At 47.0% G+C, this 14,988-nt stretch overlaps 1 protein-coding gene across 5 annotated transcripts in view; it reads right to left on the bottom strand.

Annotated features, from left to right (window-relative positions):
- The window catches only part of Fmnl2 (formin like 2), a 278,573-nt gene extending 266,103 nt beyond the window's left edge, over positions 1 to 12,470 (bottom strand). For all 5 annotated transcript variants that reach the window (XM_085834913.1, XM_085834909.1, XM_085834912.1 and 2 more), the window contains exon 1: positions 11,977 to 12,470. In XM_085834913.1, the coding sequence (XP_085691039.1) occupies positions 11,977 to 12,093 (117 nt within the window). In that variant the 5' untranslated portion in view covers positions 12,094 to 12,470. The remainder of the gene's footprint in view (positions 1 to 11,976) is intronic.
- Positions 12,471 to 14,988: the final 2,518 nt, after the last annotated feature.

Below are 14,988 nucleotides of genomic sequence, written 5' to 3' on the forward strand. Positions count from 1 at the left end.
GGACAGTAACTCACACTAGCCAGTACTCCACTCCCAAGCCTGTCATCTTTATCAATCTAGAACACTGACAAACCTGAAATGATCATGAGTTTACAAATCACACAGACTTAACAACAAGCAGAATTGTGCCTAGAAAACACAGCTGCCAGAACAGTTAAAGTGGTAAACTCTTTCCTAAGCCTCCATCCTGAGCCTCCACCGTCTGACTGTAGAGTGACTGTAGGGTGGGTACATCCCACAGACCCTTTCCTATGTGAGTCTCAAGGCCTGTGGAAGCCCGTCCTGAGTGTGAGGGAAGAAACAGACCACAGCCCTGTCCTTCAGCCTGAGGGCTCTTTCCTCACACAGGAGCTACTTCTTCATACCCCACAAAGCTTTCTTGCAGAGATGATACCACTTCACACTGCTCTATTTGACAGCCCCATTGGCCAATGGCCTCCAGCATCTGAGCTGTCTCATGCCCTTGTCTGTGTATCCTTCCATGTCTGGCTAATGGCTGTCCTTCCCACTAAAATGTGAACTCCTTGATGGTACTGCATGCTCTGCCTCATTCAACACCCTCCAGGGCCAACAGTACCACCTAGCACACAGTGAGGACTCAATACATTATTTGGACTGCCTGATTAAATAAGCCTATCTTAAACCACACTAAAAGAAGCAAAAAATGCACCGTCTAGAACTACAGTAGTGCAGGGTGACTGAGATAGGGCTGGGCTCTCAGAAGCATCTTCTGGCTTCCTTCCAAGGAAATCAAATACTGGGAATCCAGCACAGTTTTCTGTGTAACCCTCAGGGCTTAATCCATCTGCAACTATACTGATGATGAAGATCTCTGGATCAGATTATATATAAGACAGACCCTGTAAATATCTAAAGCAGCTATTACACAGAACAAAGAATGAGCAAGCATATATTTAATGACACCTTACAGTTAATTCAGAAAAAAAAAATGCATTATCAGACAATAGGAAGAAGCAGGTTCCCTTACCAACAGACCTGAGTTCAAATCCTACCTCCGTTCCTTTGTAGTGGCCACTATCTGAATCCCACCATCCCATTAGTGAAGGAAGATAGCAACCCTCCTGGAAGAACTGTTGAAGGTACATGCCACGATGCTCAGGAAGAGAGAAAGAACACAAATGAGGAATGCAAGCGTCACTTTTTTTTTTACAGTGGAATGTAAATGTTTTAACAGGACAACAGAATTGGACTTCCGTATATAACTTCAAGCCTCATACTCTCACCTCCCACTTGCCTGGTTTCTTCAAAACCCTTACTGACAGCCACAGCGACAATCTGAAAGCATTTCGAAAACAGATGCAGCTCATCTAAGGTGCTTCCCTTCAAACTCAAACAACAAACAAACAAAAGAAAAAGAAAAAAAAAACCCACACAGGATGCCCTACTCTTAGAGGGACACTAACTCAATCGAATGTCACGGGGGGATACCAAGGTGACTAAGAAAATGACAGTATCACTTCAATACAAAGTCAAGTGCATGCAACTAACGGTGAGCACGGTATGGTCTGCTCAACAGTCTCTCAGGCAGACTGAGTTCCGCAATCAGAGGGTCTGTGCCGGGACCTTCTCAGACCAGGCTCTGTGATACAGAAGCAGCTGCCAGGACTCTGCCTTCCAAGAGCCCCAAGTGTGAAGAAGCAGATAAAACAAAGATGTAAACAGCCGGCTGAGACTATGAAAAGCAACTACAAAGCCACATCAGCAGGCAGCCCCTGCTGGAACTGCCACACCTCACAAGGGTGCTATTTAACCAGAGCCTTGTGAGTAAGAGCTGATTCATAAAATAAAGAGATCAAAGCCAAGGGAATTGTTTTCCCACCTTCTCCAAGCTGATAGGAGCCTGGAAGAGCACACAGAGAGTCGAGTGGGGTTTCAGTGGAACTTTGAAGGCTAGGTGAATGTTGGAAAAGCCGGGGAATGTTTTCCACATAGGAGAATCAATCTCTGAGGAAAGCTATAAGGAAAAGTGAACAGAGACAAAGCAAGCTGCAAGCCGGGGTCTTGTAAGCCATGTGACAAGAAGGCAGGTCCGACCTAACCGTGGTCACTTGGATGGAAAGTCTGAGCAGAACCCAAGTTGGAAAGCAAAATATGGAGCCTGACCTTTATAACCACAAACACAGCAGCTGAGAACTGGCACTGCACGCCTGAAGTGGAAACTTGAGGGTTCTTTGGAGAGTCGGTTGGATGTTGTTTTGTTGGGGCAAACACGTGAAGGAACACTTAGCTGAAGTGGACACAGGTGAAAGGCTAAGGCAGACTCCTGAAAGAACATTTAGCTGAAGTAGACGCAGATGAATGGATGTCCTGCTAAAGCAAGAACGCGAAAGGACACGTGATGAAGGCTTCTTTGCCAACTGCATGCATGTATTGGTCTGTCTTACATTGCATAGATGAGCTGCATTTGTCAGGACTCCATAGAGAGAAACGCACCAAAAAAACTTCTGGTGGTGTGCTGCAGTTTTTTATTGCTTCTGCAGACTTGGGCTGATTGACAGAGTGATAACAGCCATGAAAGATGCACATGCTGAGACAAGACCCGTGGAGGACATGTGATGTTTGGAGGGTATAAACAGGACTCAACAGTGACTGAGGCTGAGCTTGGCTTGCTGGTATAGCTAGCTGTGCAATGCTTGTTGGTCTCGAGTCTTCGCTGATCTTCACTTCCCTGAGAGAAGCACAGCTGAGAATTACTCCTGGCGCTCCTGCTGACCATGCTCAGGCCTAGCTGTCTTTGCTAGGTAGTGCCAGCAGAAGGCCATACCGTGATGAATGCCTGAGGTTTATACCTGGGAGGTCTGATTAGTGGGCAGCAGATAAGTTCATGGCACCTTGGTTCCAACACATCAGGGCTGCAATGCTTCCTTAGTCGACCAGAAAGGAAAGTTGTCCATGGAAATAATGAATACCTATTATCAGGACAGTGTGACCAGAAGGAGAACGTTCTCTCGAGACATCAGCAGTGCTGACCATAGCAGAAGCTGAAAGAGCCACAAAAGCAGCTAACTCATAAAGCTGCTCGCCTGACTTCCTGCTCTGGTGTTTTGGGTCCCTAGAGTTCATACACAAGATGGTAGTGTTGGCCTCACTGGACAAATTGAGTGCTTCCATAATGCAAATAGGAACATCAATAGCCAACCTCTACCACTGGTCACCATAATGCTTCCTTCTCTAGGAACAGGAAGCAACAGGGTCTTATAGATAAATAAGGGCTGTTGTGTGGCTCCAGTGGTTGAGTGATGGAAATCCCAACTCTCCAGAGGTAGAAAGAGAAGTTTATCATTGCCTATATAGTCAGTTTGAGGGTAGCCTGAACTTCTCCAGAGAAGGAAGGACTGTGGGTAAGGAGGGAGAGAAAGGGAAATTGTTTCCAATTGTTCTGCTACTGTCAAAGTCATCCTGTCTACTTTCCCAAACAACAACAAAATTATGATCCTTTAATAGTCCCATCCCAACTCAGACCTTCTTTTACTCTGTTCTCCATTACTGGAATGTTTTATCTGGTCAAAAAAAAAAAAAATCACCCATATACATTTCCTTGGAAGAATTATATTTTTAGAGGGAAACGAGACAATAATTGCTTCTGTCCTCCGATTTCAGAAACAGCGCATATGCTGCCCTCCGAACTAAAACCACAAATGTGAACAATTACAAATAAGAGGAATGCCTATTTGCTTATGCTATAACTCATGGAGGGATAACTAGACTCTAACACTGAGAACAATCAGCTCATTCTTGACCTAGCATCCTATTCATCTTTCTATTCTCAAAGCTAATTGCTTATATAAGCACGCCAATTTGCCTTGATTATAGGATTCTTAATAAATGAATGTTGTTTACATTTCACAAGTGTATTTGAATTTCACTCCAGGAAGCCAAGCTCATCAAGGCTTTGTAAGTGGTAAAGCCAGAGATCAAAGCAAATGGCCTGCACTGAACCAACAACAATTATGCTGGAGAATAGAGGCTCAAGCAAGGCTGCAGCAAATGGATACCTCCTCCACTCCAGAAGACACTCAGAGTCACTGCTCCACTCTACACCATGAGATGGACAGCCTTCTCTGCAAGTGTCCACTCTGGTCATCTCAAAGCCATTTCTAAGTTAACAATCCCACCATTCAACAGGTTTTTATTCTGATTGTCTAGTTTTTTGCATCTTCCTGCTTTGGGTTGGATCAAATATCTATCTTTAGGGTTGTTTTTGTTGTTTTCTTTTGTTTTATCCCTTAACATTGCCTAATGCTTTCCTAGAACACTCATTCCAGTCAGAAGAACCAAATGGAACATTGCTAGAGCATAGGAACCCTCAGGCAGAATGATGCTGTCAGATCCCACAGGACTCTTAAAAACCCTGATGTCAACCCACACAAATTCACCAGAATGACTACAACTGAGACTCACACATCAGTACTTTTAAAGTATGTTTATTTTCATATATTAATTATACATAATAGGCATAAGTAGGTTTTTTTACTTACATTAACATATATATATACATTTCTTTTTTACTTACATTGCCCACGTGTGAGTGCAAGTGTCTAGAGTCCAGAAGGTGTTGGTTCCCTGGAGCTAGAGTTACCAATAGCCATAAAATGAACTATGGTCCTTTGCAAGAGAACATGCTCTTAACTGCTGAGCCATCTCTCCAGCCCCCAACTCAAATACCTGTGAAGCCCCCAGAGAGGCATCAACACACAGTCACGTTTCTAAACTCGTTCTTCAACTGATGAAGTCCTCTTTAACCTTCAATCAGATTTCCATAAAATTTCTAGGGGAAACAAACAAACAAACAAACACCCAAGGAGCAGCCCGGCGTGGTGGCGCACCTTTAATCCCAGCACTGGGGGGGGGGGGGGGGGGGGGGCCAGAGGCAGGCGGATCTCTGAGTTTGAGACCAGCCTGGTCTACAAAGTGAGTTCCAGGACAGCCAGGGCTACACAGAGAAACCCTGTCTTGTAAAACCAAAAAAAAACCAAAAACAAAAAACAAAAAACAAAAAACAAAAAAAACCCAAGGAAAAGTTCCTGAAGTTCCTGACTAAACCTGCAATGTAGACGTGAGAGACTTCAAAACACAAACATGGCCAAAATGTGAACCAATGGGTTTTTAGGATAACCAGGACATGGGCACCATTGGCCTGCCCACCCACTCCCACGCCCTACCCCCGACCCCCACCATCGTACAGACAAAGCCTCATATCATCCAGGATTGTCTGACTGCACTGCACCAGAAAAAGCAGGTCTATATACCCAGGCTTTATGTTTCCATGACAATGGATTCAGGAACTGAGAAATCCAATAGAGCTAAGTCACTAAGTCAGTGACAGACCACACAGGAAGACCATGATGTGACCAATGGAAACTTCAGTTTGTTCTAGAAAAACAAAATTCATGCTCCTGAAGGGGCCCATCTGGGAGCACTAATTGCTGCACGTTTCTTTTATTTTTCCTGTGAGGGTAAAGAGAAAATACACTCAATCTATAAGCATCAAAAACCACGATATGCCCATGTACAGACTTGATGTTTCCGTACATAAGAATTGCCAGCCTTCCTGACCCCCAAACAACATTTCTTAAGTGGATCAATCCACAGTGAAGTACCCCAGCTGCCAGCTCATCCCTGGAAATAGTATGGTGCTTAGGGTTCTGTTCCTGGCCCAGGCACATAGGGTGACTGTGTAGGGGACAGGAAGATCTCTCTACAACCTGAGCAGAATTCTCCAAGGCATGAGCTCTCTCCACCTCTACTGTTCAAGTAGGTAAAAGCCAAGATGCTGGTGAAGACTCTCCTCAAATCACGAGTCCAAAGCCTGGGGGCACAGTGCCGGAGGGCGGGACTCCATGAAAGCTGCTCTAACAGAGGTCTTCTGCCAAGCATCAAGAGCTACAGCCCATCTTCCCTCTTAAGGACATCCACTGTGTTCTTTGACAGCTTCCTACTTTGTTCCTAAAAGAATTCCAGGTACCAGTGTCTTCCACAAAGGAGACACACATCTATATAATCTGTGTTCAGGTTTTGGTTTTGTGTTGGTTTGGGTTGTTTTTGAGAGTGGGGTAAAGGGATGTTTTGTTTACATGACAGGGGTTCATATTCCCAGGCTACCCTCTAACTTAATATATAGCCAAGGATGACCCTGAACTTCTGGTCCTCCTGCATCTTCATCCCTAGTGCTGATATTGCAAGAATGGACAAACGTGCCCTTAGGCAGTGCTGAGCATCAAAGCCTGGGCTTCACACTACACAAGAACTCTACCAGCCAAGCTAAATTCCCAGGCCTGTCCTTCTTGCTTCCTGACACCTGTGCTGTCTTAGTCCTGCAGACTACAGTTCTTATAAAGCAATGAATTTCCACAGGAAATGTGGATCTAAACATTTTTCCTTCTTTGAGCCCAAGAAGGACCTTCAAGGAGCTCTTGCCCAACACTTGGGGTTTACAGTCCTGTGTGTACAATCTGCAAGCGACATCACCTCAAGAAGAACATCTTCCAAGGCAACTGCTTCAATGTGAAACCACCTGCTATAGCTTGGGGTGGGAAGGGTCTTCCTGTCAGAGCATCTTTCACATGACACTGTCTACACAACCTCAATAAGGAAGCCACTCTCAATTTTTTTTTTTTTTGATAACTCTAAACCTTGGAACATTTCCCCATATTCTCACCTGAATCCTGGCCACTGATGCAGAGAAATTTACTCGTCAGACCATACAGTGGTTTTGTTGTTGTTTGGTTTGGTTTTGTTCTTTGTTTTTGACACAGGGTCTCAGGCTGTCCTCAAATGGGACACACAATGTGCTATGTTCCACTCTTTCAAAGTGCTGTAACTTCCCTCGACTATTTTAAATTCTGTGCCAAACTTAATTCCTATCCACAAATGGGGAGAAGCAGGGACTATGCCCAAGCTAGTGGAAGGAATAACTCCAGAAAGTAATATTCCTGTTTCCTAGGACAGCACTTTTTGCTAGATAATGAGTCGCTACAAAAAAAATTCTTCTCCCTTGAGGATTTAAGGGCACCCACACAGTTTGCATCGCTGAAAGTCTGTCTGTCAGAGGCTCCAAACATTTCCACTCAGAATACCCTTTGGTCAACTGCTATCTCACACATCCATTACTGAAAAGGCTCACATGCTCATACCGATGGTAGGAGTCGCTCCAACAACCATGTCCGTTGTAGGGAGAAGGGGCACAGCTCCAGGGAGTTGCTGCCAAGGGAGAAACTGTAATGTTTCAAACTGGCAGCACTCTGCTCCTTCCACACTCTCTTTCCCTCACAGGGGGAAAGGATGTGAGGAAACAAGCAGGAGTAAGGCATGGCCACGACACTCCCACCCACACCCACCCATCTGCTCTATAGACCTCACCAGCATCTTAAAGTGGGAAACCAACTAAACTGTAGCAACCTGACCTTGTCCATCCCCTTCGCAGAAGTGCACGCATGCATCCAAGTGACAGTTGGCTCTCCCCTGCGTTTTCCAAGCACGATGGAAGAAAACCAGAGGGACACACTGTTGGTCCAATTAAGGTTTTGTCTCCATGCCTGGACATTCAAAAAGAGGAGCAGATGCCAGGCACCTAAAGGGCACCTCAGACGCACCTCACCATGGTCACTGTTCAAGACCTACTGCCAACTGGCTACAGGGTGAAACTGGCACTTAGCAGGTCCTAGGTTTGTTCTGGCTTTTGTTTTTGTGCTCGCTGCTATTCCCAGGCCCCATTCTTCTCCCAGCTGCTGATCTGAGAAATCCTAATGGAAAAAGGAAGACATCCAAAATCCCAGGTGGGCGACTTCATAACCACAACCTCCAGCAATTGAGGCGATCAGTATTTACACAGCTCTAGTGCTGTGGATGGCCAGACTGCAAGGCACAGACAGCGTGTCAGCATGAGGAATATTTGGGTACAGGAGGGACTCAAGAGTGCTCCCCACTCCTTCCTGAGCTAAGTGACTCAACCCACTCACTCTCAGGAGAGGAAAAAAAAGAAAGGAAACTGACTCAAATGAATCTGAAACTAAAGCAGTCCCCAGTTTCAACTGTGAGATTCCCCTAAACCATTACTGCATCCTCTTTCGTGTTATATCTGCTCACAGAGCTGTGAGATACTATAGAAGTTCAAGCATCTATGTCAGAGGACTCAAGTCACCCTTTTCCCTGAAGTCCAAAGAACTTAAAACAGCGACAAGCGCATCGACAAAGGTGCCAGATGACTTATATTCTACCTTTGTAAGCAGTGACTGACAGTTGAAAGCAAACAATATTACGGGGTGCCTAATGGAAAAGTGGTGTTCTTGGACTGAAGACCACCACTGCACACAACACCCACTAAGAGCTGCTTTCACATTGCCGTATTTGAATATGAAGGATAAAGGACTTGCTTGTGTGTGACCCCCCCCCCAAGGACTAGATAATGCTGAATAAATACAACAGAAAGTCACATTGACATGTAATCATAAGGGTGTAAGACTAAGTAAGACAGTCTGATGTTACCTATAAATATATATACATGCACACCAAAGACTGAAGTAGGTAAGACACACTTGCACTGAAGAGTCTAACAGAAACATTGAAGGATCCTATGTAGTCACACACACAAAGTTACATTCCATCTAATGTCCACCAGAAAGGTAGATATAGAGATACAACAATTCACATAAACATTGATTGAGTCAGTCCTTTTCTTTAAACATAAGTTTGCAACTACTGTGATAGCAATTCTGAATAAAAGCCCAGAGAGGGAGACACTTTCTTTACAAGAATTAAATTCTTAAAATGTGGATCCAGACTTCAATATTAGTTATTTATGGGAAGTTTTGAAATGTATGCCTTCTGATCTTACTTCAGTGGTTGCTCTGTGCTCTCTCCTCTCTTCTTCCCATGCACATACAATAGTTTCTTAGATGTATACAACTTGTCCCATCTAAGCTGCTCGGGTAAAGGGTATAGCCACTGCGTAGATTTAAATCCTCTGTGAAATAAGATGGTCTCCTGTCACTTTAATTTTTATTTACTCTACACCAAAGGTTTTAAGTATTCTGGAGCTGGAGGTTGAGAGGAATTGTTTTCCTAGCCTGAAACAGCTCGTTAATTATTTATGTAAGTCATACTTACAATGAGGCGTTTGTACACTTTTCTGCACAGTATAAATCTAGTTTGCCTCCTAAAATCCCTTGTGGCCTTTATTACATAAGAAAACGAACTAGATCTGGCGTGGTGGCACACACATCTGTCTATAAGCTCAGCACTCAGGAGGCTAAGGTAGCAAGTTTGTGGCCAGCTTGGGCACAGAGCAAGGCAGAGGTGGAAAGGGACCTCACAGCAGTAATGCCAACCTGGTTATCATTCCTCAAGAATGGAAAAAAAAAAAAAAATCAAACACACAACACAGAGGCTCACGTGTGTGTGTGTGTGTGTGTGTGTGTGTGTGTGTCCATGTGTATAAGGCTATCTAACAAAATCTCCCTCCTAAATCTTGTCCTTCAAGCCTTATCTCCAAAATTACATATTCCTGATGCCTCCAGCAACTCGTGAAAATGAAAGAAAACCAACGTAGAAAACCCTGAGTAAACAGCCCGAGGGAGAAGTCAGCAGGGTGACTAACTAGCTAGCTGGGAGGGTTTCCTTTAAATTGTTTCAGGCAATAACAGCAAGTGGAGCTCAGATGAGAACGTAAACAGCAACAGTGAATCCCTATCTGCAAGGATGCCAAAAGCCTTGGAACTACTCAACAAAGGTCAGCATATGTTGTGCTTTTGTTTTTTGTTTGAGAAACTCAGTATTCTCTTAAACAGCTTGCAAAACAATTGCGTCCAGCTAATTGTGTGCCACTCCGTGGAGTGAAAGTAGCCACAGCAAACATCGGACACCCCCAAGGAGCCCAGGATTTACAATCATAAAAGCCTACAGACTCACTTTGTGACCCGCTAGACTCAATGGGAGCACAAATCCACCATTTTAATGAAGGGGCATTATTTTCCTAAAGATTAATTCATACCATGTGTTATTAATCAGCAGAGTAACTGAACGCTCATGCAAAAAATGCTCTCCCAGTTGAGTAGAACTTAATTGCATTATTGTTATTAGCATGGCTGCGGCAACCTCCTTGTCCCACTGGCTGCCCAACTTCTCTCTCTCTCTCTCTCTCTCTCTCTCTCTCTCTCACTCACACACACACACACACACACACACACACACACACACACACAAACAGGCTGACAGACAGATAACACCACACGATGAAGGGTAAAAACAGAAAACCCAGAGCCAGAAAGTTGCAGCTATGTCTGTCAGGAACAGTTTTTTTGTTTTGGGGTTTTTTTTCGGTGTGTTTTTTTTTGTTTGTTTGTTTGTTTTTGGGGGGGGGTTGTTGTTGTTGTTGTTTCTTTTTTTTTTTTTCAAGAAACACCGTTTGTCTCTGGAAAGAGGGGTCAAGTGTGCACCAGACTGCCTTGAGAAGTAATTAAGCTTGGGCTGTTTCATTTCACAGCGTCCCATCTTGCATAACGTGGGAGCAGCTGTGGGAGATCACAGGCGATGCAAAGCAAAATAGGCAGCCACATCTTTTCCCCCCATGTTCACAGCAATTTCCAGGGGGCCTAAAAGGGCTGCAAAGAGCTGCAGCCTCTGTGCTCCCTGATCACACAGAGCCGACCTGCCATCCAGACAGAACACGGTCTCAGTACCAAAGCAACCTCCTTTCAAGGGATGAAGAAAGGCAGCTTCAATGTCCCACTCAACGTTCAAATCTCAGAAAACCAACTGATCCAGGGCTTGAGACCTCTCCCAAAGTTCTTAAGTTACATGCCAAAATTCTCTCAGGTAGACACAGGAGTTGGCAGCTCCATCACAAGTTCCTCTGGCTCTGGCTGCCTTGTCTTGCATGGATTTAGAAAAAGGGGGAAGCAGAGTGTCAAGTCTCAGACCAGGAGTCCGCCCACCCCACCCCCCCACCCTCATTTCCTTCCCAACATCCCCTTAAGAGAAGGTGGGATCTTAAAACTTGAGAAACCAGGAACCAACTGCACTTGGGACGCTCTCTGGGGCAAGGGAAAAGGCGTCACACCCTTTTGAGCTCACAGCAAGGCAGACTCCGGGTGGGAAGAGCCCAGAAACTTAGTCCCAAAAGGAAACGGAGAGAGAGGATTCCAGTCTTTGAGAAGCTGGAACGGGAAGGCTGAGTGATGCGGAATGCGAGAGGGAGCCATGGACTCGACTGAAGGAACTGGGGTCGTTCGTGAAGTCAGGACGGCTCTTAACACGTCCCAGCCAAACTGCACATTTTTGTGGTTTAAGATTTAAGACCAAAGGGAACACACTGAGGTTCTCCCCTGCCCGGGGCGCTTCTCTCCCCCCCCCCGCCCCCCCGCCTTCCCCACCCGCGTCTGGGTTTCAGATGCCTCCCCCTCGCGGAGGGACCACGGCGCCACTCAGCTGCCGGCCTCCTCTTTCTCTTTCTGGGGAGCTGTCCATCTGCCCAGACGCGAGGTCCACCCTCCAAGTTCGGCCGACCGAGTGCGGGCGCCGCGCCTGCGGCCAGCCACCTGCGAGCGTCTGCAGCAGACCCCGCAAGGCCCAGAGCTGCGCGTCCCGGGGATGCTACGCAGAGGGTCGGGGTCTGCCGGTTGCTTTTCATTCTTTAAACAAAAAGCTTTAGCGGCCCGTTCCTCACTCCTCCCGGGCCAGCCACCTTCCCTTCACACCCACTCGGCACCTCCCGGCACACGCGCTGCGAGGTGCCGCTCCCGCCAGACAATGGGTTCGTGGCCGGCGGGGTAGCCCGGCCCGAGCTCCTCTCCCCATCCGAGGACCCCTGGAGAGCGCAAGGAGGGAGGCCGAGAGAAGCGAGGCTGGGAGCCCACAATGGGGAAGGTGTGAGCCTCGCCCTTGGGACCCGAGGAGCCGGGTCATCTGCGCCGCCTGCCCCACCGGGGCCCCGCGCCCGGCCGCAGCGGACTCACTCACCAGCACGATGGCAAAGCGCTCCTCCAGTTCACCTGGCTCGGGCATCGGCAGCTTCAATGGCACGTTGTGCGCCTTGAAATCGGTCTGCTGCGAGTCCATGCTCCCCGCGTTGCCCATGTCGGCTGCGTGCCGGAGCCCCTGGCTCCGGGCCCCTTGCGTCCGCGTCCAAAATGCCCACAGCCCCGGGCGCTTGGCTCCCGCCCTCCGCCGCGTCCGGGTTAGTGCTCAGCGCACGCCGCTTCCTAGTAGAGCTCCGAACCCAGCCGGTCCCCGGCCGCCCTCATGCTCCCCGCCGCCCCGGCGCCGCCCCGGCCTCTCTGCCTCGCGAGGGGTCTGCAGGGCGCTGGGCGCCGATCCGCATGGTGCTCCCGCCGCCCCCGCCGGCGCCCGGGGCTGCTTGCGCGCTCCTGCTCGCCCGCCTCTCGCCCCGGCCGCAGCGGCGCTGACACCTCAGCCCTGGCCCCACAGCGAGCGGACGATCGCGTACCGCTGGCCGACACAATGCCCCCTCTCGGCCCCCGCCCCCGGCCCGGCTCCGCCCACCCGCCCCGCGGACTGCCGGGACGCGTAGTTTCGGCCCAAACCGGCCACGCGCAGAAACCGCGCGCTCCTGGAGGACCGCGCTGTGGTTGGGGTGCTTGCAGCCAAGACAAGCTGGACGCCGTGAAAGGTGGCTTTAGTCACTTTTGTCTTGACCTCCCTCACTCCGACAGTTTGAAGACCTGCCTCGCCTGCGTTAAATCTGACACTTCAGCACGTTTGAAGAATGAGTGAATGACTCCAGTCAATCATGAAACGTGATTTAAGTTTCAGAAGAGTATAACCCTGTGAGAGAATCTAGTTGAATAGGAGACCCCCACCCCGGGTATTGGCAATGCCCAACTTCACGAACTAACAGGTGGAGGCGTGGTTCGGGTTCTTCGGTATCTATGATGCATGCTCTTTGATCTAATTGGATGTTTTATAAGCAAATGTGGGGTTTATAGTATGTGTGAGTTTTTACAAGAATTCAATCCACAATAGACAATTCAAAGAAAATAACTGTCAAAGACCTATGACGGGAGTTACGATTTCATAGGCTGAGACACTCAGCCCTGCAATGCTTTCAAATCTAGTAAGGAAGACAATTTACACAAATAACTATTTTGCATGAGGGTGGTCGTTGACTGCACCCATCCTTCTTCCAAAGCAGACTTGCCCTAAGTGTTTCACAGAGAATATTAGGCTAACTCTGTCCCTCTGAACTTAACTAGCTGTTATGAGGGCTTGGAAATGCACTGTTATACGTGACTTTAGCCAGCTGCCCTTGCTGTAGATTTCAAGCCCATGTAGAACTTTTTTTTTTTTTTTTTTTTTTTTTTTTTTTTTTTTTTTTTGGTTTTTCGAGACAGGGTTTCTCTGTATAGCCCTGGCTGTCCTGGAACTCACCCTGTAGACCAGGCTGGCCTCGAACGCAGAAATCCGCCTGCCTCTGCCTCCCGAGTGCAGGGATTAAAGGCGTGCGCCACCACGCCCGGCTCATGTAGAACTTTTGATTAAAGCTACTCAGACCTTGAGTTCTACCTGGTACTAGAATTTCCCTCAGCTGAGAGATGGAGCCCAAGAAGCTGTGGTATTCTGTGCAGCTTGGGCTATCGTCTTATTTTGTTTTGTTTATTTTATTTCAGAGGCATTAATTAGTGTTCTTCCTGCATGTGTATCTATATGAGGGTATCAGGATTCCCTAGAACTTGAGCTACAGACAGATGTGTTCTGCCTGGGGGTTGAGAATTGAACCCAGGTCCTTTAGAAGAGCAGCCAGTACTCATCTCTCCAACCCTGGGCTATCTTCTTAAGAAAGCAATTAAATTTGCATCCTACCCGGATATATCAAGAGCCCCAACTTTTCCTTAGTAGTTATGAATGCCTGGTCTCATGGCCCTTGCTTAACTTTTCTGTGCCCTAATTTCATCTAAGAAAGTCATAATGGCATTGACGCCTTTCTTACAGGGTTGGATGAAATTTCAATAGATCTGTACTGTTCAGATAAAGAACTCGGAGTAACAGTCAGTGTGGCTCTGTATCACTGTCGTCACCATAATCCTCGACATTTTATTGACTTCAGTACTTTCTATCCATGCCTCCCTACTTATGATGGTTGATACTATGTTTATTTTAATTAAGTAGACTGGACTTGTCTTAGTTAGGGTTTTACTGCTGTGAACAGACACCATGACCAAGACAAGTCTTATAAAAAACAACATTTACTTGGGGCTGGCTTACAGGTTCAGAAGTTCAGTCCTTTATCATCAAGGTGGGAGCATGGCAGCATTCAGGCAGGCATGGCACAGGCAGAGCTAAGAGTTCTACGTCTTCATCCAAAGGCTGCTACTGGAAGACTGACTTCCAGGCAACTGGGGTGAGGGTCTTAAGCCCACACCCACAGTGGCACACCTACTCCAACCATGTCACACCTATTCCAACAAGGCCACACCTCCAAATGGTTCCACTCCCTGGTCCAAGAATATACAAACCATCACAGGACTAAACGATGCCCAGAAAACTGATAAAAAGTAAGAAATAATATTTCAGAGCATGTGTATTTAATCCAATAGCCTTAGTAAACAAATTCAACTTCATCACTGCAGTGGGCAGCACCCTTTCTTCTGAGGCCATGAATAGGAGAGAAAGGTGGGGGAAGGGTAAGCTTGTTCTCTGCTCTGCTGGGGACGTCAGCTTTTACTGCTTTCAGGAATTGGTGCTCCTCTTTCTGGGTCTTTGAGCCTAGACCAAGACTTACATCATTGGCTCCTAGGCCTTTTAATTTTAACTGGAACCCATCACCAGCTTCCCTGGCCTCTAACTTGAGGAGGCAAACCATGTGACTTCTCAGCCTTCAAAACTCACAGGAGGCTATCCTCCAGAACTAACCTCCTTCCGTAGAGATGAAGAGATAAAGATAAGAGGTGGAAAACACCTCAAAGCTAAGTAACTTCCATGACTTTTGACACACTAACATATGGAGGGAATCTT

The sequence above is a fragment of the Mus caroli genome, unplaced genomic scaffold (genome assembly GCF_978045245.1).
Source record: "Mus caroli unplaced genomic scaffold, Mus_caroli_1 scaffold_2, whole genome shotgun sequence".
Taxonomy (NCBI): Eukaryota; Metazoa; Chordata; class Mammalia; order Rodentia; family Muridae; genus Mus; species Mus caroli.